This window comes from Ochlerotatus camptorhynchus, unplaced genomic scaffold (assembly GCF_037179485.1).
Source record: "Ochlerotatus camptorhynchus isolate MF236.1 unplaced genomic scaffold, CSIRO-AGI_Acam_v1.1 ptg000046l, whole genome shotgun sequence".
In the NCBI taxonomy this organism is placed as follows: Eukaryota; Metazoa; Arthropoda; class Insecta; order Diptera; family Culicidae; genus Ochlerotatus; species Ochlerotatus camptorhynchus.
This window is the reverse complement of record NW_027040537.1, coordinates 2276356-2298069: the sequence shown is the minus strand read 5'-3', so window position 1 is coordinate 2298069 and position 21714 is coordinate 2276356. Positions and strand designations below refer to the sequence as shown.

Below are 21714 nucleotides of genomic sequence, written 5' to 3'. Positions count from 1 at the left end.
GTAAAGTACATGGAATCAGCCTAAATCATTCTGCTCCTTACTGGCCACAGGAAAATGGGCTTGTAGAACGCCAGAACCGATCACTATTGAAGCTGTAGTGATTCCCACTAACTGGCAACACAGTAATGTATGTACGTCATAAACTTTGGATTGGAGAAATATAATAAAAAGTTACTTCCTCGTGTACGCGTGTATTTTAATTCGACTCCTAACATTTTGGCGACGATCGGAGAAAACCGGGATTAAATTCGCTGAGGAAGGCTCTATACGTAATGGAGCAATGATTAAATTCGGTAAACGTGAGTTTACGATTCGGAATAGCGGTTTTACGTGAGAAATAAACCAAAAATAATATTTGGGGTATAACCTCAAATTGACGCCTTTGTGACAAGGACGGCAGACGAGCTGAAAGCAAGACGGAAAACGCATCCGACACTCGGGGTTTTTTCGACGAAGGGAAAGATTGCTGTGAAAAGGAGCCAAAACAAACGTGAAAATAAACAGTGTCTCGCCATAGTTGCGTAAAAGAAGATGGAGAACGGCAAATCTACTTTGTTACCTTTTGACACCAATAACACCGCATCGATTGAAACACGCTGGGTGAAATGGAAGAGATCTCTGGAGTTGTTCCTAGAGGTGAATAGTGTTGCTCTCCCATCCAGGAAGAAGTCGTATCTGCTGCATTTCAGTGGAACACAGATACAGGACATTTTTTTTCGATACACCTGGACACGATGCACCCCCGCCAGCGGACTCGGACGTTTACAAGGAGGCGATAAGATTACTGGATGCTCATTTCCAATGTTCCTTACGATCGGTACGTGTTCCGGAAAATGAAGCAAACTGAAGATGAATCGGTGGAGAAATTCGTCGCCCGTCTTCGAGAGCAAGGGCGCCTGTGCGAGTACGGGAATGCACTCGATATGCGAGTTGCAGAACAAGTGTTTGACAACAGCCGATCGGACGAGCTGCGTGAAGTGATTATTAAGAAGAAGTTGATGAATGTGGAAGAAATCGTGCAGGAGGCACGGATCTTGGAAACAGTGAATCGTAATAAGGAGGATATGAAGAGAAATTCGGCTCCTATGGGCCAAAGCTGTGTGAACCAAATCAAAAAGGGTGCGAAGAAAGAAAAGTGTTTCCGATGCGGAAATGTTGGACATTTTGCCAACGATAAAAGTTGGCCCGCGAAAAACAAAGTGTGTGATAGCTGTAAGCTAGTGGGACATTTCCGGAAAATGTGCAAAACCAAGCCGGAGAACCGAAAATCGAAGGATAAATGAAGCAAGAAGAAGGTGTGGCAAGTTCAAGATTCCGAAGACGAGAGCAATGTCCCAGGCGGCAGCGAAGATAGTGACGACGACGTTCAGCACATTTACGCTACCGGAAATAAACACGATCTGGTGACATGTTACACAGGTGGTGTAAAATTGGATTGGATTGTCGACACCGGCGCTCACGTTAACGTCATCAGCCGAACTACATGGCGTCATCTGAAACAGCACGGATGTAAATTTACCGACGTCCAGAAATCACGGAAATTTCTGCGGGTCTACAGTAACGGTAAACTAACAGTTCACAAGACTTTCAAAACGGAAATTACCACCCGTTCGAAGCGTGTATGTTGTGGATAACGAAACAGGGGCTAATTTGCTGTGCAAGAGTACATCGTTGGAGCTGGGAATCCTGGAGATTCATGCAGAGGCGTTTTGTGTGTCAGACATTGAGGACCCTAAGGTGGAAAAGGTGAAGAATTTGCAGGTGAAAGTTCAGATTAACAAGGAAGTGGTGCCAATTCAACAACCATGCAGGCGTTTACCGATTCCCCTACAGGACGTAGTTGAAGAAAAGCTGAACGATCTATTAAAGCAGGATGTAATAGAACTGGCGCCGTTGAAGATTACATGGGCATCACCTTTGGTAGTCACGTCGAAAGATGGAGGGAAAAGTGTATGCCTGTGTGTTGACATGCGTATGGCTAACAAAGCTATAATCCCCGAACGACATCCGTTACCAACATTCGACGAAATAATGCCTCATTTAGACGGTTGCAAGTATTTTTCGAAGATTGATCTGGTGAAAGCTTTTCACCAAATCGAATTGGATCCAGATTCCCGAGAAATAACAACCTTCGTGACTCCGTTCGCATACTACCGTTACAAGCGTCTAATGTTCGGTATGAACTGCTCCGCTGAAATATTCCAACGGGAAATTGAGCGGATCTTGAAAGGCCTAAAAGGAATTCGAGTATTTATCGACGACATTCTTATATATGCGAAGACGAAGGAAGAACATGACGCCAGAGTACAACTGGTTCTAATGCGGCTTGACGAACATGGATTGACGGTCAACATCAAGAAGTGTGAGTTTGGAAAGAGGTCCGTAAACTTCATGGGTCACACCCTGTCAGAGCAAGGCATACTGCCAATGAACGATAAGATAAGTGCCATCCAGTCTTTTCGGTATCCGCAAAACTCAGCCGAAATGCGCAGCTTTCTAGGGCTAGTGAACTATGTTGGCAAGTTCATTCCAAATCTCTCAGAGATGTCGAGTACGCTACGGCAGATGACAATCAAGGGTGCCAAATCTGAATGGACTGGAGAACGACGACAGGTGATTTTCTCGGACCGCTACCGGATAACAGTTACATATTTGTGCTGATCGACCTCTACAGCCGATACGTTTTGACGGAACGGATGACTCGAACAACCTCACGTGACGTGATTCGTTTTTTGAGGGATACATTCACCAGGATGGGACTTCCGCTAGTACTGACATTCGACATTGCTAGAAATTTTTCAAGCGAAGAGATGAAAAACTATTGCTTCGACCATGGCATCAAGCTGACTCACTCATGTTCGACCGAAACATATACACAGTGATTAGAAGAACAGGTCCAAAGGTAACAATTGAAGATTCAGGAACAGGGAAAAAATATGAGAGGAATGTTGCACACGTGAAGAAAGTTCCTCCATCTGTAATAACCTCATCAACAACGGATTCTGAAGCATTTCCTACTACTTCAAGAACGCAAGATAATGAAGCAGGATCGTCTTCCATTAACGCAAGCCTAGAACTCGAAGAAAATTTCGCTGGATTTGATGATGAAGAAGGTGATGAATGGACTGAAGCCATAGGAAAGGAACCCCGAGTTCGTAAATTACCTAGTAAATATAGAGATTATATTATGTAGTTGTGGAGAGCTATTGTTGATTTCTTAACTTAAGTTAATTTAAAAAAAAAGTAGAAGAGTCTGTGCCTAGGGGCACGAACGGAAGCTTGACGTAGGACCGCTAGTGGACGGAACAAATGTGAAGAGCATTTAGTTATTTTAATTGATCGATCATCTATTAACTTAACTCTTTACGTTTTTGAATTGTAGGCGTACCAAATTTGTTTGATGAAGAGAATCGATCAAAATCACTTTCACCCTTGCTTCCAAGTTTGGTTACAAGATTACAACTCTGGAGAACATTTTGTGTGGTCGTTGAGAGCGTGTGGTTCTGAATATGAACAAACAGGCACAGATAAGTTCTATCCCAACTCTTAACTGTAATAAGCTTGTTGGCCCTGAAACAGTTGCCAAAGTTGGTGATGATTTAACCACAGACAAACAGACTTAACTGTTTGAAAAAGTTTTGCTTGAAAACATAGTATCTCAAACCATAGGACCTCAGTAACGACATCTCTCGGGCTTCTCGCGGAAAACAAGCTTGCTCGCTAGCTCGTAAACAAAATTGCATAAAAGTTCTATAGAATGTATAGAAACGTCAAAGTGATCCGCTGCCAGCGCTGCGGCGAGTAGTTCGCGGAACTTATAATATTCAAATCAACCGTTAAATGCGTGAACGAAGATACACCATGAAGTGTTACGTCTGTTTGTCTGTGATTTAACCTCCGAAACCGTACAGAGTGCGTCTCTGTCACTTCAAAGCGTAGACGACATCCATTGGCGCTTACGCTTGGCGTGTTCAGAGTAGGTGACAGCATCACGTATCACATTTTCCAGGAACATTCAGCACATCTCGTGTTTTCTCGTAGATCAGACCGGAGATATGTTTGACACCACCATGGCGAGCCAGACGACGGATGGCGGTTATCACGAAGAACTTTGCGATGACGCTTGGCGCCTCCTTTGCCACGACCAGTCATTGTTGCTTGTTAGGTAGAATAGTGAACTACCTAACCTGCCACCATCTTCCTACTGCTGCTATTGATGCTTCTGCTACTTGATCACCACGTTGTCCGAAGCGAAAATGAGGTGAGGCTAGACAGCAGCGCTCTTTTATATCTTTTCAGGTTAAAGCTGAATGATGTGCAACCAAGTGGTACTCGATTATGACGGCTGGGTTTGGGAAGAACGTTTATTGCATTAAAACAGTGATAAAATTGTCACTTTTTACTTGTACATTGGACAATGCTTGACCTTACCACTTTTTCAATAGTTTCTTATTAAAAATCGTCAGTCGGAAGCATTGCTATTGATGCGTCGAAATATTTCTGATCGATTGGTGATAAAATTATTGAAATTGGTCCAGGGGCAGCTGAGTTATTAATGTTCAAAATCTTTCATAATTGTGTTACATGTTCCATTTTCGGTTTTCACAAAGTGTACCCCCATATAGAAATCACAGACGTAGTCCTACGTCAAAAAATATTTCAATTCTTAAATTAAAAAAAAAAAAACAGAACAAAAGGAGATGTGCTAGTCGACAGATGTAAATCAGTAGGCTTTAACGACGATCTGGACTTGGTAAGCAGGATGTTATTCCAGACGCAGGCTATCGTAGCAGAAACAGACGTGCCAAGAGGCGACCCAACACTGATAGATTGGCGCAGGAAGGAGCTGAACGTCTGGTGTCGGATTATTTCTCCGATAATTTGACGTACTAAAACGACCTATTTCGAAGAGGGTTCCGGGGATGAAACGAGACCTATTCTTGCGCATCGTGGATGATGCTCAAGCTTTTTTTTATATCTTTATTAAGGAGACTTTCAGCCGTTGGCTGGCTCGTCTCCGCGTTGATGCTCAAGCTGCCAATGTGTACTTTGTCCAACAAGCGGATGCAACTGGGAAGCTTGGTCTAAGCACTGAAGAATATGGTCTTTAGCCAAACATCAACTTAACTTTAACGGAACTTTAACATATAAACTTAACTTTGCTTTAACTTCAATTTAACATAAGCATAACTTTAACTTCAGTGTTCACTCGGCTGTCGACAGAAGCAGACCACTCTCAATGTGTGTCACGCGATCGTCGATACGTCGTCGACTTTGGAAAGCAACCGTTTCGTGATGAATGTGTGAGTGCTGACCACGTTTTGCGTCCATTGCTGCAATGGAAGCGCTCTGACCTCCGTTGGCGAATCTGCCATACAATGAAACCAGTGGAAGCGGCTCCCGTTCTGTTTTTTTGCAATTGTAATAAAAACATTGCTTCATTGTCAGCAATATTTATTCTTACAAAATAAAAAAAGAGCATTAAATATTTCATTGAATTGTACATACAAGTTTTGATTGACTTTCAATTTTCAAGAGTTTTCGTCATCTCAAATTCTTGAATTCAACGGAGAAAAATAACATCGTCAATTGAAAAGGACAATGCTTCAAACGAATCAGCCCTTTAAGCTTTTGTTTTGGATTGTCGGAGAGGCAGTTGGATTCCGGAAAGGGACATCAAAGTGGATGCAATTCGGACAATAGTCGAGAGAGCCGAGAATGCGTCCAAACAGAAGCGAAGAGGAGATCGATATTGCGCCGTGATAACAATCAATGTCAAGAATGCGATCAAATTGTGTTAATGAGAACTCACAATCTATCCATAAATGGCCGAATTATAAGGGTATCTAAAACCATTTCGTTACACTTTCAGTTTGGCAAATTTCTGATGATATTCCACGCTGACGTTGTTTGTAAGTCAAATTCGTAGAATTATGAATTTACCTCCTAAGGAACGTTCTTTCCATTCCATCGGTTATGCGATCAATCAAAAGATAAATTCAGAGGAACTATTTATTCGTCGGCTAGCTATCGGATAGCAGCTCCGGTTTTCTATCGCCGCCACCTTTCTCCCGCGGTTCGTGTATCCTCCGATGGAACGACAGTGCGTTCAGCCGGGCAAAATCCTTGCCACATACATCGCAGACAAATTGCTTCTCTCCGGTATGGAGTGTCATGTGCACCTCCAAATCCCGACGCGTCACGTGCCCTCGATTGCAGACCTCACAAACGAACGGCCGATCGTTGCTGTGAATCCTCTGATGCACCTTCAGGTAGCTTTTGCAAGTAAACGTTTTCTCACATTGCGGACACGGGAATCGAATGCCCGTGTGGGCCGTCTGTTCGTGCTGTTGCAACAAATACCGATTGGTGAACTGCTTTCCACACTGGCCACACTCGAACGGCTTCAGACCCAGGTGTCGATTTTTGTGATCCAGGAGAGCTTTCTTACTTTTGAACGAAGCCTGTTTGCAAATGTTGCAGCGAAATGTTTTCTCCTCCGAGTGCGTCCTCAAGTGGCTAGTTAGGTAGCTTTGCTTCAGGAAACCTTTCCCGCAAATGTTACAGGAAATCGCGTAATTGCCGGTGTGATTGGCCAAGTGTTCGTTTAGGCCATTTTTCGACTTGAATGCTTTGGGGCAGTTTTCTACGGGACAGCTAAACGAAGTCACGTTGAGGTGTGTATTTCGGTGCAATTTCAGCTTTGTACGGGTGGTACACACTTTCCCACAGATATCACATGTTCGGTCGTTTGGAGCTTGCAAAATGGGCGTTTCCTCGGTGGTGACTTCTGGCTCAATTTCAACAGGACTTTCATCAGACGCCAATGGGGGAGCAACGATTTCCTCGGGTGGCTCATACTTAGTGGGTTCTTCAATTATCTGCTGAATTTGAATTTCTGAAATTGACTACATTTGTTTAGTTAGATATGATAACGTTCGGTTGAGATAACCCACACAAAACTCACGGCATCTCTGTTGTCGTCTACGGTTTCGATTCCCACAAAATCATCATAATCGAGATCATCCTCCGGTACCGTTTCGGAAATTGTATAACCAACAGATGCATTCTGCTGAGCAATCGATTCAACTATTGCTTCCAAATTATTGAAGCAAGTTTCCTCGCTAGGCATGACGCCATCCGAACCGGATGACTCCACCATGGGAATGTACTTTTCCTCCTGCTGGTTCTGCTGAATTGAAATCTCCAGTTCTTTTTTCAACTGAAATATCACATTACTTTTTTAATCGCAAATTTAACAAACAAAATGTGTTTACCTTCAGAGCTTCCACATTAGCTGAGAACGAGATATCTTCCTTCTCCAGACTTTGAATAATGTACTCATAATCTTTGTTGGTATTTCCGTCCAACATAAAGTCATTACCGGGGAAACTGATTTCCGGCAGTATCTGCTGGTGTACATCGTGCTGATGATGATGATGATGATGATGCTGTTGCTGTTGCTCTTGTTGATGCTCGATAGCAGCTTCCGCCTGACAAAACATTAGCATTTCTGAAATAGCATCATCAATTATATCATCCTCTCTCACAACCAAACCTTCCAAACTTACCACTGAAGAACGCCTGGCATTTGCGGCAATTTTCCCGAAACTCGTGAAAGTAGTCCAACTTGCAGATGCACTCGCTGCACACGAGCTTGGAGAAGATTTGCGGCTCGTTGTCGCTAACTTCCAGGGCGATACATTCCAGAATCTTTTTCGGCAACTCCCGGAGCAGCCCGTCCGGGGAGTTGATGTACATTCCGTACGATTGTTCGCACTTTTTCAAACACAACCGACAGGGGTCTCCGCTGGGCGGAAGCTGGAGCGTGTCCATCTGCGCGGCTTCCATGGACAGATGAAAAATTTAAGGATGAGATTCAAGATATTGGTGAAATCACTGGAATTTTATTCAAACCCGAATCGCTTTGTCAGACAGGGGTTGACAGGAAAACAAAACAGCTGAGTTTTGTTTTGATTACCATCAGGTCGATGACAGCACAAGAAAATAATATTTTGCGGGGGATGATACATGGAATTTGTTAAGGCACGATCAATAAAAATGTGAGGAACACAGCCCTCATAAAGGTAGGGGCGGGATGTGCAGTCAAATCAAGGGGGAGGTGGCTGTGAAATACGAACAATCGTCGCTTATCTCGCATAACTGGTTCCAAACGTAAACAAGCCATAAGAAACCTACAGGGTTTGTTTACGTTTGGAACCAATTTCATACAAGAATGATCAGTAGGCTGATTTGACAGCACGTCCCCCCCCAGAGTCAGCCCCCAAAAGAGATGTAAATGTGTAAGGCTCATTGAGTTTGTCATCTCTCCCGCTGTTTAAACGGTTGAGGAGTGTGACGCCAAACTTCGTCATCCATTTAATCATAATTTTGATCGTAGGATTCCCACCTGTTTACACTCAAGGATTTTCCCTATCTGAATTTGGTTCCAAACATCAACAAACCATCGTTACTTATGGCTTTGTTGTCGTTTGGAACCAGTTATGCGAGGTAGGCAACGATTGTTCGTATTTGACAGTCACCTTCAACCCCTCAGGATAAACGTGAACCATACCAAAAGTTGTTAAAAATGGTGCTAAAGTTTTACTGAAATCAACTTTGCACATCTCAATTTGTGCCGTGAATTTTATCTGCATGTGCCGAATGCGTTGTGCCGGACTGTAATTGTACCTGGGCATCAATTCATCCTACCTTTTTTATAGATAACTTGTCTTAGGAAATTGATTTCACTTTCTACTCGGGTCTTCCGCGCAAATGTGTCAAAACAAGACCAACAATTGAAAAGGACTCAACTTCATTTTGTAAACAAACCTTGTAAGGCCATTTTCTCGCGAAACGAAACATACATTCGCAAACCAAAAACCGCAATCGGGTAGAGGAGAATTTCTCCTACCTGTTAATTTTGTTGGTTTGCGTTGGAGGACTTCGGATCGCGACAAAATAGCTTTAAAAGGTTTGTTTACAAAATGGAGTTGAGTCCTTTTCAATTATTGGTCTTGAAAATATCAACATTTATCAACACAATTCTTGCTGCGTATTACTATAGCGAATCATTAAGGAATTTTAAAATAAAATAAGAATTTAGTTTTACATGATCAAAGCCAAACGATGGGTATTAGACATCTAGAAACTTATGTGTGCTCTGAAGTTCGCAACGGATTTGTTAAAACTAACATTGAGTTTGAAATCAAGTAAGTTCCTGGTATCTCAACGAAAAAAAAAAACGTTTCAAAATAATATTATTATCTTCTATAGCAAATACTATGTCAGGGCTAATCAACCGAACCCTCCACCACCGATTATCGTCATTGATCTGATGTCCCTATACCGCCCGGTGAGCCATGCGGACCTTCCAGGATTGCTGTGCGGAGGACGATTCAACCAGGTCGCACATTTGCTGGAACAGTTCTTCGTCAGGATAAAGAACCTCGGTGCAGAATTGGTATTCTTTTACGATGGACCAGTGCAAGATACTAAATACGATACATGGACGCAGCGCCAGGATGAAAAATACAACAAAATTATGGAAATAATCGATTCCGTGGACCGTGCATCCGATCTTGCTTGGATGGCAAGCCGATTCCGGAATTCCATTCCTAATAATACTTTGTATCCGGTTAGGCAGATGGCATCGAAGCACGGTGAATTGATTATATCTATTGCGAAGGAATGCGACCAGGAACTGGCTGCCTATGCCAATCAGGTTCAAGCGATAGCCATCATATCGAATGACACCGATTTTATGATATACAAGGGATTCTGGCGGTACTGGTCGGCTAAGGATATTCATTTCGAAACGCTAGACACGATGGAGTACAACCGATTGGCGCTGGTTCGAAACATGGGGTTGAGTTTCAAGCAGATGCGACTTTTGGCCACTTTGGGTGGAAATGACGTCATCAAGTACGAAGAAGTAAGACATTTTCATTCGAAGCTGGGTAGCCCCAGGGAGAAGTTTCCCAGACTGGCGGATTTTGTACGGCAGCAAGCATTGCCTGAAAGCTTGCACCAAGATAAAATACTCTGTAGTTTGCTGAACCATGTTTTTGGAAAAGCTGCTGTAAACGAAGATTTGAAGGAACGTTTCTTAGCTAGTTTGGATTTCTACGAAACCGTGAGTTATTTGCTTGTAACTTTTAATGTTCCAGTTAACTCTTACACTCTTCTATTTTGATCGTAGGATTACCAGCCTCAAAATACGAACATTATAGATGATCCAGTCGTTGATGTCCTCCTCAAACTGGAGAACACTTTTTTATTTCAAATTTGGGTAGGTCGCCCCGTTAATGTAACTGCCTTTTTTGTAGACATGAGAAGGGGAGAATTTGGGGAGCATTATCCACACCTGGTGATCCCGTTAGTGATGCGTCAAGCGGGAGTCGTGCTCTACCACAGGCAAATGCTTTCGGACAGTTCAACACGGAAGATTATGATCAAAATGTCCCACGATGCTGGCCACTCGTTTCAAAATCTACCGGTTGAATTTCCACAGCATATTACGCCCCCTCCTCTATTGGATTTGCTGTCTCGGCAAATCGATATCCAAACAAGCCTGCAGGATATCAAACGGCAACTATTCGCTTGGATCGCATCCGATACCTTGGACCACCGTCGATTGCAGTCAGTACCGGACCGATTGCTTGCTCCGGTGGCTACCTTGTACTATCTCGTGGAGAAACATATCCTCGATGTGTTCGAAGCTGATGTCCTGCTGCAGGTATCCCATGACGTAGTATTCCAGACGTACGACTTTCAAGCCGTTAAATATCCTACCATGTTAGGGAAGCGTCCGTTCCGTATAGCATTTCTTTATCTGAAGATCTACAACCACTTCAGCAAAATACGCACGCTGCTCGGATTCGATGAGGAACCGTTTTTGTTTTTTGACGGAGTGCTTTTCCACAATCGCTATGCGGAGGCGGTGAAACAAGCTGCCAGCTTGGAACAGATCAAACAGTGGAGAATCTACGATGTATTGGTCGAGAAGTAGATGTTCATTTGTTACCTATTATATTACCATATTTAAGATGCTTGGAGATCTTTACTATCTTTATGTTTTTGAGTAATGATAAGAGTGTACAAAAGAAGTGCAATGAAGTTGAAGCAATAGCTGAAAAAAAAAACACGTGTGCAATTTATTTTATCAGCTGAAATTCCTCTGCTGGATGGAAACCGCGAGGGTCACGGCCAACCAGAACGGCTCAGCGACTGAATTCAATTGACTCGGAGCATTTTCTTTCCATGCGAAATTCACTCATATTTTTGAAAACCTGCAGGTTGATTGATTGATTTCTTTATTATAGAGACTGGTTCGTCTCTGAAAAGATAGTGTGGGGTCCAGAAGGAACCTCATCTAGTTACAAAGTTTTTTTTTTTTTTTTTCGTTTTTTATCATGTTAAGAGGTCTATAAGACACCTCCTCTAGTTAAATACTGAGGCTGTCAATGTGCTGTCTTTCTTCGGAGTTTTGGTTGTTAAGTTGCTGAGGATCTTGCTTTGGTTTGAGATGTTGGGTGATAAGAGAAAGTCCATTTGTATTGCGGTGGTCGGGTTTTTGGCAGGTTTCATATTTGGTCGAAGAGGCCGGCCTCGCGGAGGAAGCCCATTAATGCTGTGATTCTAGTCGGGTCGTTACTCAGTGCGTCCTTAATGCTGCCCGGCATGCCGTACAGCACTCGTGAGCCTTCGTATTGAGTACAGTGGCAGATTATGTGTTCCACTGAACAGTTGGTGCGGCAGAGCTCACAAAATTTCCGGAACGGGCCGCTCCCAGAACAGTTATGCGAGACTCTGGTATGGCCTGTTCTGAGTCTTGCCAGGACAACCTGAGTTCGGTGGTCAGGGGGGTCTTGCCATCTTCGTGTGTCAGCCTTCACTTTTCTAAGGAAAATGCTAGTTGATTGGGACCATGTATTTGACCATAAGTCCCAGATTTTGTTGGCAACCCATTTTTTCAGGTCCCCTGATGGAACCTCCTTGGTGAACAGTTGGGCTCGTCTTCCAGAAGCCGCTAGATGATCCGCCTCCGTATTACCACGAATGCCGCAGTGTCCCGGAGTCCATACAAATGAAGTGTTTCTGGGGGCATATCGCTGAATGGCTTGGATCCATGAGTGCTTAATAGAGCCTGAGTTGAGGGCTAAAACTACACTTGCGGAGTCCGTAAATACGGCAATCGGCTTGTTTGAGGGAGTGGTAGCAGCAATAAAAGCAGAGACCGCTTCTGCCGAGAATATAGTGTACTGGTCTGGAAGTCGATGAAGTACGGATATTTGGGGGCCCGTGATGCCGATGCCAACCACTTCACGGGAAACCGATCCATCGGAGTAACGGATAGTGTGGTTGCAGTATCTGGTTCTCTGGAGTTCCGCGACGGATCTCACAAGTGCCGTAGAGTTGGATCCTGCCTTGAACTTCTTCTTTATCGCCAAGTCGATAATGGGCCCGGGCAGGTTCCAATCTCTGGTTCCACACCAATGTAAGCTAGACACCGGGGGGAGCTCCAGATTGGCGGTGGCTGAAAGGAGTTGTTTGGCCTCGGTAAGGAGGAAAACTCCTTCATCTGAGCCAGCTGTCTTCTCCTCGAAGCTAATTGATCGGTTACAGATGGTCTGAGTAACTAGAAGGTTGAATGGTAGTACCCCACTTTCCACGCAAGCTGCAATTGCAGGCGTGGATGGTAGTAGGCCGGATGAGATACGGATTGCTTGGTGGTATGTAGAGGCTAGTTCCGTAATAAGTTGTTCGCGAGCGAGACAGGTAACTTCGATTCCGTAAAGGAGACGTGATTCTAAAATTGTTCTAGCAACTCGAAGACGAATGGGCCGGTTACTGTCTGGGTGTCGACCTGCGATGGATCGTAGCAGATTAAGACGTGTCTTGCAGGCTTTCTTGACTTCGTCAAAGTGGGCAGAAAAGGTCAAATATCGGTCAATTCGAACTCCGAGGATACGGGCTGACCTCCTGATGGGAATAGCTGTACCATTGATACAGATGGGAGTGTTAAGGACGGCATGATGGTGAGAGCAGATGTGTACTAGTGTGCATTTTTCGGCTGAGAGTTGGAAGCCAGTAAGTGATGTCCAAAGGGAGACTGCCCTTGTGGCAGCGCTCATCTTTCTACGTAGTGCCTTTATGGTTTTGTGAGTGATCAGGAGGATAATGTCGTCAGCGTACACAAAGATGTAAATTTCCTTAGGAAGGTTAACGAAAACTCCATTCATACAAATTAAGAAAAGGGTGACCGCGATAACCGAACCCTGTGGTACGCCAGTCTCCTCTCGGAATGTTGCGGAACGGTGGTTTCCCAGAAGTACCTGAAAGGTGCGGTTTGCCAAGAAATTCTTCACGAAATGCATCAGGTGCCCGCCAAGGCCCCAATCAGCCATTTGTCGGATGACATCTGGCATCCAAGCTCTATTATATGCTTTTGCTATGTCTAAAGCTGCCAGTTCGACGTGGTGTCCGCTCGAGGTAGCGTCATCAAGGGCTTGGGCAAGTGTGGCAAAGTACGTGTTTGTACCGTGTCCTGGACGAAAGGCGTGTTGACGGTGGTCAAGTAGGTCCCTGGATTCTAGAAAGTTCATCAGTCGTCTATTTACCATCCGTTCCACGATTTTGGAGGCACAGCATGTGAGGGAGATCGGCCTGAAATCACTAGCTTGTCTGCCTTGCTTTCCTTGCTTGAGGATCGGGACCACGAGACTGTGCTTCCAATCCTGAGGCAGGGAGTTGTGCAGCCACTCCTGGTTGGTTAGATCTAGAAGCTTGCGTCTTCCTTCTGGTGGTAGATTCCGGAGCAAAGGATAGCCCACCTCGTCCGGGCCCGCAGAATTGCCTTTAGCCTTTGATAAGGCTAGAGCGAGCTCGTTCATCCGGAAGGGTTCGTTTATTTCCGGCACAATTGTTTCCTCTGGAATTGGCATGCTGGCTATCGGGGGTGTCGAAGCAACTTCGTAGCCTTCTACGGCTGAGAGAGAGGCAAAGTATTCTCCAAGCACATCGGCAATAGTATCTGAATCGCGGGTAATTCCTCCTTCATATTTAAGAGCGATTCCCCGGTTTTTTCTCTTCCCACTTAAAGCATTAACCTTTCCCCACAGATCAGCTGCCGATTGGTTAGGGCTGATTTCGTTGAGAAAGTTCTCCCAACTTTGGGCTTTCGCTTCGCGTATAGTTTGCCGACATTCGTTCCTTTTTGCACGGTAGTGAGCCAAAGCAACCTCCTTGTCGGGGTGGTTTTTATTTAATCGCTTGGCGGCACGAAGAGCCTTTCTCCTGGCTTTCACAGCGGAAGGGCTTTTCGTCCTGGGATGGTACTAGATCGAGGAATAGTGTCTGTTGCCGCTTGAAAAATCGAACCTATGTAGTCCGAGAGGTTGGTCGGTTCGGATTCTCTGCAGGTACCGGTGATTGCCTCTTGATAATTTGTCCAATCTGCATGATTGTAGATCCAGCGTGGTCTACGAGAGGCTTCGGTTGGTCTACAGTCGAGTCGGATTTCGATGGGGTGGTGGTCGCTACCCATCGGGTCTTCCATGACCTTCCATAGAAGTCGATGGATTGTTCCTGAGCTGGCGAAAGATATGTCAATTGCGGATTCCCTTTGTCCACTTATGAAGGTTGTGGATCCATCATTTAGAGGAGTTAGATCAACAGTTTCAGCCGCTTCCAGGACATCTATGCCCCTGCGGTTGTTTAGAGGGCTGCCCCAAGCTTGGTGATGGCCGTTTACATCACCCAGGAGAAGTATTGGGCCGTCGATGGAGAGGAGTAGGTCAATTAACTTTCCTTTAAGTCCAGGGATCTTCTGACAGGGAAGGTAAACAGAGATTACAGTGACTGCTAGCGGATATTCGAGTCTTATAGCAGCCACAGGTAGCTCAGTAGATAGCGGAGTGGTGGTGAAGGGAAGAGTTGCTTTGATTCCGATAGCAGTGCCGTGGCGAGTGTTGTGGTTGGTTCCCATCACCCAACGATATTGTCCCGCGAGAGTCCGGTCCATTCTATCAGTGCTAGCACGATGCACTTCTTGGATAGCCAGAATAGATGGGTCATGACCCCGGACGAGAATCTCCAGGTCGCTAAGGTTGTTTTGGTATCCGTTCATGTTCCATTGGATGGCAAAGCATGAGCCGAATGGGGAGGGTGATTCTGGGTCCATATTTGACCTTGAGCACCGTTGGTCGTGTGTCGGCGATTTTCTATTAAGAGGATCGTCAGCTTGGGTAAGCACAGGAGACTGTTGCTGTGTTGATATTGTTCGCTGGGTCACCAGCTGGCTGTAGGTTGTGTCATTGGCTTGAGTGTTAGTTGGTGGTTCGCGTACATTTCGTAGTCTCTCCTATCTTCGGTAGGATGTGGTAATGGATTTCGTACTGTCGTTCTTGTTGAATGATGTGGGAGGTATGGACCCTAGCGGAGCTCCATCGGCAGAGGGGTCTAGAGCTGTTCCCGCTATCGGCAGAGGTAACCGAACCGTTTCACGTAGTATTGAGGGTTTGTGCGAGTTGGTCTCTGTGCGTGATGAAGGCTTCAACGAGGGTCCCGCTGTTGGTAAGGTTGTGCCTAGTGTATTTAGTTGCAGTGCATCATAAACAGCTGCGTTTGAGAGTGCATTCGAGGGTAATGCAGATCTAGTGGGAATTCGTTGTGATCTCCTTTGGGCTGTTGTGGCAAGAATTGGGGTTTTTGTTATCGCCTCATCGCGCTTCTTTTCCACGTAATGCTGAGGGGGAAGGGATCTTACTTCCGTTTTCGACCCTTGTCCGGGCGTCAACAGATTTTCAATAGTGTAAAGTCCCGTTATACGACCCGCCAAAGACAGAATTGTCGGCTCTTGAGGCCTGGTTTTCGTTTTAGTTAAAGGTGTCTTCGTTCCCACGCTGTCCATAGGGGGATAGAAGCTAGCTCCCTTGTCCGTCCCTCTACCGGTCCTCGCAGGGAGCCGAGGGTTGTCCGCCGGTTCTGGTTCTTGAATGACGTCCGCACCGACGGGGCCACTGCTTCCCCACGATCCAACCGGATAAGTCGATACAAAACGTTTGTTTTTATTTCCAGAGTTTACCAACGAGTGCCGGGGGTTGTCTGCCAGTTCCGGTTCTACATTGACGTCTGCACTGACAGGGCCCCGACTGTCCGAGGCCTTATCTGGTATGGTAGGGGTGTTTGGTCGAGAGACAATGATTGGCGAGCTGGTTGTATGGTCATGGTTTTGACTAGAGTCCTCCTTAGTAGCTTCAGTTTCATCACTGTATCGAATGGGTGACGAGTCCATTGATATGAAAAAGAATGCGGCTTTCTTTGCGCTGGTGTAGGGGAGGACTGGATGGCAGTTGGGTTTATGGTTCCATCAGTGGGTCCTGACTGCCCCGCATATCATCATCAGACGCGACTGTGAAGTCCATGGATGCTGATGGGGAGTCAGTGATATCTTCGTGGTTTTCTTCTGAGTCTGAGATGGTCGGAGTAGAGTTATTTCCCTTGATTCGTTTGGTTGCGAGGTCGATGCTATGCTGTTTTCTGATTGATTTCTTTTTGGCTCCTGTATTCTGAGAGAGTTTTGTGTTTTGTTTTGAGTCCAGTTTTGGCTGATCCGGAGTTGTTTGCGTAGATTCTAGCTGATGCGGTTTTGTTGTTGCTGGGTTTTTCGGTAACTGTTGTTGCTTATCTTCTCTGCTGTGTTTGTGCGTAAGATGGGGTAACTGGTTTCTTGGTACTGTTTACGGAGCGAAGCACGAAGATCTCCCTATCTTTTTTGGCGACGGTTTCTTGGAGGTGTTGTACTTGGATAACAAGGTCTTCGATGGTACCATGTTTTCTAGTTAGTTCTAGTCTGTTGCCTTTCCGAAGGGCTGCCTCTAGAGCCTCGATTCGATGATCTTTCCTTTGTAGTTCTATGCGAAGGTCGACGATTGCTTGTCGCAGCTCGTTGATGACGTCAACGTTCGTGGTGGTTGAGCTTTCATTCAGTTTTAGCTCCAGGGCCTCAATCTTGCGATCTTTCTCAGCGAGTTCACGTGTGACATTGTCGAGTTTGGCGGATAAGTCGGCAATCGCTTGGTCCTTGCTAGCGTTAGCCACACCGGCAAAGGACTTATTTCCAGTAGCCGCCTCAAACATTTTCCTAGCAGCAGCGTCAACCCTAATGTGTTGAATGGCATCTTCCGTTTGGTAAACCGGACAACTTCGACTTGCGATCGCATGGCTATTGGTGTTGCATCTAGGACAGAAGGGAGGGTTCAAGCATCGGAGACCTTCGACGATGGCATGTTGCTGGGAGCATTGTCCACAAGTTTGGGTTGGCTGTTGGCATCTCAATTTGGTATGCCCAAAGCTGAAACAACGGTAACATAACATCGGTGCCGGGTAATAAGGTCGAGTTTTGCATCGGTGTTAACCGACATCGATGTATTCCGGGACCCTAGTACTATTTACAGTGAGAATTACTGTAGCTGTATTCACTCGATCGTTTCCGCTGGCTGCTTTCCTCGTGATCCTCCGGATTTGTGAGATGTTTTGTGTTTTCAGGTACTCTAAAACCTCCTCATCTTTTACCTTCACCATATCCTGACAACTAATCACGCATCGAACAGCATTGAGGTTGACATGCTTGGTGATTTTTATTTCCGTGCCATCGAGTAGCTGGGTCATCTCAAGGAGCCGGTCCATTTGCCATTTGGAACGTACTTTGAGTGCGTATGACTTTCCTCTGGCCTCAGAGGAAACACCGTCGATTTTTCCTTTGATCCATGACTCGATCGAAGCACGGATTAGGAAGGGATGTTCTGGAAGTTTTTGTGCGTTCGATGCTGCTTCCATCCTGAGAACAACAAGCTCTCCGTGCAGGCCTTGTGGGTCCATGAAAGACGGCAGAGTAGGACCAGCGGGTGATCCATCAATTAGGTTAGAGGGTCCTCCTCCAGGGTCGCCCGGTAGAGGGGGAAAGCCCACATCCAGCGACATGGCTGGTGGGCAAGTAAAGATAGGTGTTTGGTAGTCAGCAGCTCTTCTTGTTGTCACTTTCCAAGCAATCGCACTAGTTAAATACCCGTCTGTTCAAATCAATTTCGATACGAACCACCGTTAATCAGTTCACTACGTACACGCTATTCCCAAAGTTTGTTTGCAAGTTCCTACAGTTTGCTTGCAAGTTTGTTGACGTTTGTGTTATCGAGAAGCAAATGGCTGTTTTGCAGCCACACCGATGCAAGAAGAATCACCACACTTTAGAATCAAATTAGCGTTCACTATATGATCAAATTGAAAGTTTTCCGCGTTGGGCTCACTCCTCGTTTGCCCCTGAATCCGTCTCGACGTACAGCGGGAATTAATAACCGTGCCCTCACTTGTAAATAACGTAAAAACACTAGTCAAGGCAATCCGCGTCTGCAGATTACCGTACTGTCGTTGTGTGTGAAACCTGCAGGAACTCATAGCTAATGAGCTGAGTACTGCGGACTCACTCAATGTGCTTCTAACTTTTTTATGGCACAGACTAAAGAGCCTGAATTTATAAATTTAGGCTCTTTAGCACAGACCTGTTGGTTCATATTTTACTCAATGTGCTTGTCACTTGGGAGCCAGCGTGAACTGTCAAACGGGAGCCAAACATTCTGAAGCAACAATTGCAGTTACTGTTCTTATCCATCGTCAAGCATTGTAATCTCATGAAAATTCTCCGTACTTTTTCTTAAAACATTCTTAATGTTAAGCTTAAAGACAAAAACCAGCAGGCTCAGTGATGAAAGTATAAAAACCAGTTTTCCATTGGCTTGCAAATTAAAATTGAACAACTCCGCAGCACCCAGCTAATGAGCAACTGCAGGTTTTTCTAAATATGAGTAAATTTCGTATGGAAAGACCACCTTAGAAAGTTTGTTTACAAATGCTTTTGTGCCGTTATCAAATGTTATGCCTGACTTGTGAAACAGAAAAGAAAACAAACCTCAAAGGAGTAGGGCAACAAATTTCGGATTTGACTGAAAACCCGAACTATGGTTAGTATTGTAGTTTTTATTCTTTTGTGTAGTTATGACCTATTACGACTTGGGGAATGTAAGAGACAATATCGTTGGAATTTGTTTTTCAAGCCAAACATTACGAGTTGGTACTGGTATAGAATTGAAGGAATCTTCATTTGCTGAGTATGTTGCTCCGAGGGCTAGGTTATGTTTTAAAGGTGCTAGTGTAGAGAGTGAGAGAGAGGACATCTATGAAGAAAGAGCTGGATTATTTATTAATGTTCGGAACAATGTGGATTCAAAGAGAAATGGATCTGTGCTAGGCGAAACGAATATGTAGGCTCTCGCTGTACCTTAAGGTAGTTATTGCTGTTTTTTGTTTGTTGTTAGTCTGTTTTCCATTATCTCGGTAAAAGAAAACACAATAAGTATTACAATGAGTGCTGATTAGCCTCAACTTTGGAAAAGCTTCCACTCTGAATCACTTTACAGTATTTGTTTGTACTATAATTTATTGAAGTCATCATTTTGCGTTTTGCTTACTGTTGTTTATAGAAAAAAAAAGATAGGTAATGCTGCGATGGATCTTCATTAATGCAATTAAGTTTCTACCCGCTAGTTGATTGATATTGGTAATGGTAAAATTCTATTTTTAAAGTTTTATGTTTGTTTTATCTGAAATAGCATCACATATTTTCTGTTCTATTTGTTTGTCAAAACGTTTCTTGTGCTAACCGTCGAATGAATAAGATTTTTTCCATGACTTAATCACTTTTGTTTAGAATAAGCAATCGACCAATCGGTTGGATCGACGACGTCAAATTTCACGTAAAATCACGATTCTACGAGACGAACATTCCGGTATGTACTGATTCAAAGAGGAACTACTACTGTTATAGTTAATCTGCTCTTTTTTCTTCTACTACGGTAAAATATGTTGCAATACATATGGTTGCTGTCAGAGTATATCTATTGGTTCTACCGGTAAAGATTCAATGATAAATGTTCAAAAAGATGTGATTGAACAGGTTTCTTTATTTACAGTGCCGTTTTCCCTTTTCTCGCCTACTTGATTATTAATGAAAATCGCCACTTTTTCAGATTTTCTTGTATCACATGTCAAATATTCCAAATACCTATCTCAACAACGTACCTACTTAATATCGACGACTTGATGTCAAGAAGACTGGCAACTTTTCAATTTTCTGCCGCTCAAATGGTGTGCTATTTTTGTGTTTGCTTCCCCTTCGCTCAAGCACAGCAAAGTTGCCAGTCGTCTCGATATGATGTCTTCGTTGATATGCCCGTTATTTTTTCAAGCACTAACTGCGTCAAACGCAACCTGTCTTCTGATTTACTCTCAAACAAATCAATTGCTGATTGTGCTAATGCAATCGATGGCCTTCACGTGGTGACTGATGTCCACGCTGGATTCCCACGTGTTTTTCAAGTTGTTGCTGCTGATGAAGTTCAACGTCTGTTGATCCAGATCAGAACCGGTGGAGAATTTCCTTCCCATCGCCATCGACGGTAGAGTCTGGTGGGAACCACCGTTGAATGGCATCGGGATCAGAATGTTGTTCGGCGTCAGGGCGGTGGTGGTTGTCGTGTTGATGATCGATGGATTCGAAGCGCACAGCAGCGGGATCGTGTCGGTGCAGATGCTGGCCTGGGTCGTCTCGTTGTCCGTTCCGTGACCGCCGTTTGCACCGTTCAGCATTGAATCGGCACAATCGATGCCGTTCTTCTCCAGCGTTTCCTCCGACACGGAACTGATGAAGGGGCAGATGTTGGACGAACGGACCAACATGCACCAATTCTGGAGGGGAGAAAAGGAGATGTTGACTTTGTTATTGGTCAAGTAAACTAGAACTGTGGTGAGTGAGATCTGACTTATCACAATTTTCAATATAATTCCAGCCGAAAAGCCCTAAGAAATTGTTGGTCATGCTGGATAAGTCTATGGCACCGACGATGCCAGAAGAGATCGGTGGAATTAAGGAGGTTCCTTACTGTAGGGTCTAATCCCTGGATGTAGAGAGGGCTGAACTTGTGGAGAGAGGGCAGAACTTGTGGAGAAGGAAGATTAATGGTCTGCTGAATCATGCTGTAAAGCCGGTTTTCCAACCGGTAAGAAGACTGCCTGTATCACTAGAGGACGCGGTTAATCGAAAATTGTATGAGTTGATGATTAGGGACATAATAGAGGAAAACAAAGGTCCAACGAGTTGGGTTTCTCCTCTTGTGGTCGTCGGTAAATCGAACGGTGACCCTAGAATTTGCTTGGATTTGCGCAGGGTGAACGAAGCGGTGCTTCGCGAAAGGCATCCTATGTCATTGATCGAAGCTTTTCTGGCTCGGGTCGGTCGTGATATGATTCGAAGAAAGTTGGACGTGATGGGCTCATTTTTGCAGTTAGAACTGGATGAAGAGTCTCGAGATATTACGGCGTTTATTACTAATCGTGGGGTTTTACGCTTACGAACTTCAGTCACCCCAATGATCATACAAGCTGGAATCGTTCCTTTGGATCTTAAAATTGAGCCTCTGCTGTCTTTCAGAAGGCCAGCAAATGCTAACGAAGCTCGCATTTTTTTTTGGATTAGCAAATTATCTAAATCGCTATATTCCCAATTTGGCAGTGAGAAAAAATTAACCAAGAAGGGAGTCGTTTTCAAGTGGACGGTGAAACATGACGCAGCGTTTCAAGAAATTAAGAAAGCTATGACTG

The 21714-nt window shown here is 44.6% G+C and overlaps 4 protein-coding genes across 4 annotated transcripts in view; 2 read left to right on the top strand and 2 right to left on the bottom strand.

Annotated features, from left to right (window-relative positions):
- The first annotated feature begins 788 nt into the window (after nt 1-788).
- Nucleotides 789-1283, top strand: LOC135716254 (uncharacterized). The gene has a single exon (XM_065238943.1). It carries the CDS (start codon nt 789-791, stop codon nt 1281-1283), a length of 495 nt encoding a protein of 164 aa, XP_065095015.1.
- A 4740-nt stretch (nt 1284-6023) lies between these two features.
- On the bottom strand, nt 6024-7926 carry LOC135715721 (zinc finger protein 73-like). The gene is made up of 4 exons (XM_065238845.1): nt 7572-7926; nt 7278-7513; nt 6968-7222; nt 6024-6908 (listed from the first exon to the last, which is right to left on the bottom strand). The coding sequence occupies exons 1-4, from the start codon at nt 7849-7851 to the stop codon at nt 6024-6026; spliced, it is 1656 nt and encodes a 551-aa protein (XP_065094917.1). The 5' UTR covers nt 7852-7926.
- A 1121-nt stretch (nt 7927-9047) lies between these two features.
- LOC135715706 (uncharacterized) lies at nt 9048-11137 on the top strand. Its single transcript, XM_065238841.1, has 3 exons — nt 9048-9212; nt 9277-10135; nt 10202-11137. Exons 1-3 carry the CDS (start codon nt 9130-9132, stop codon nt 11009-11011), a joined length of 1752 nt encoding a protein of 583 aa, XP_065094913.1. The 5' UTR covers nt 9048-9129; the 3' UTR covers nt 11012-11137.
- Nucleotides 11138-19046: 7909 nt separating this feature from the next.
- Nucleotides 19047-21714, bottom strand: part of LOC135716700 (uncharacterized) — a 37686-nt gene continuing 35018 nt past the window's right edge. The window contains exon 5 of the mRNA XM_065239006.1: nt 19047-20802. Coding sequence (XP_065095078.1) covers nt 20353-20802 — 450 coding nt within the window. The 3' untranslated portion in view covers nt 19047-20352. The remainder of the gene's footprint in view (nt 20803-21714) is intronic.

Coding starts and splice junctions, on each gene's coding strand:
- LOC135716254 (XM_065238943.1), top strand. CDS start 789: ATGCTCATTTCCAATGTTCCTTACGATCGGTACGTGTTCCGGAAAATG.
- LOC135715721 (XM_065238845.1), bottom strand. CDS start 7,851: ATGGAAGCCGCGCAGATGGACACGCTCCAGCTTCCGCCCAGCGGAGAC. Junction 7,223..7,277: donor CTAATGTGGAAGCTCTGAAG/GTAAACACATTT, acceptor GTGATATTTCAG/TTGAAAAAAGAACTGGAGAT. Junction 6,909..6,967: donor TAGACGACAACAGAGATGCC/GTGAGTTTTGTG, acceptor AAACAAATGTAG/TCAATTTCAGAAATTCAAAT.
- LOC135715706 (XM_065238841.1), top strand. CDS start 9,130: ATGGGTATTAGACATCTAGAAACTTATGTGTGCTCTGAAGTTCGCAAC. Junction 9,213..9,276: donor AACATTGAGTTTGAAATCAA/GTAAGTTCCTGG, acceptor TATCTTCTATAG/CAAATACTATGTCAGGGCTA. Junction 10,136..10,201: donor GTTTGGATTTCTACGAAACC/GTGAGTTATTTG, acceptor TTTTGATCGTAG/GATTACCAGCCTCAAAATAC.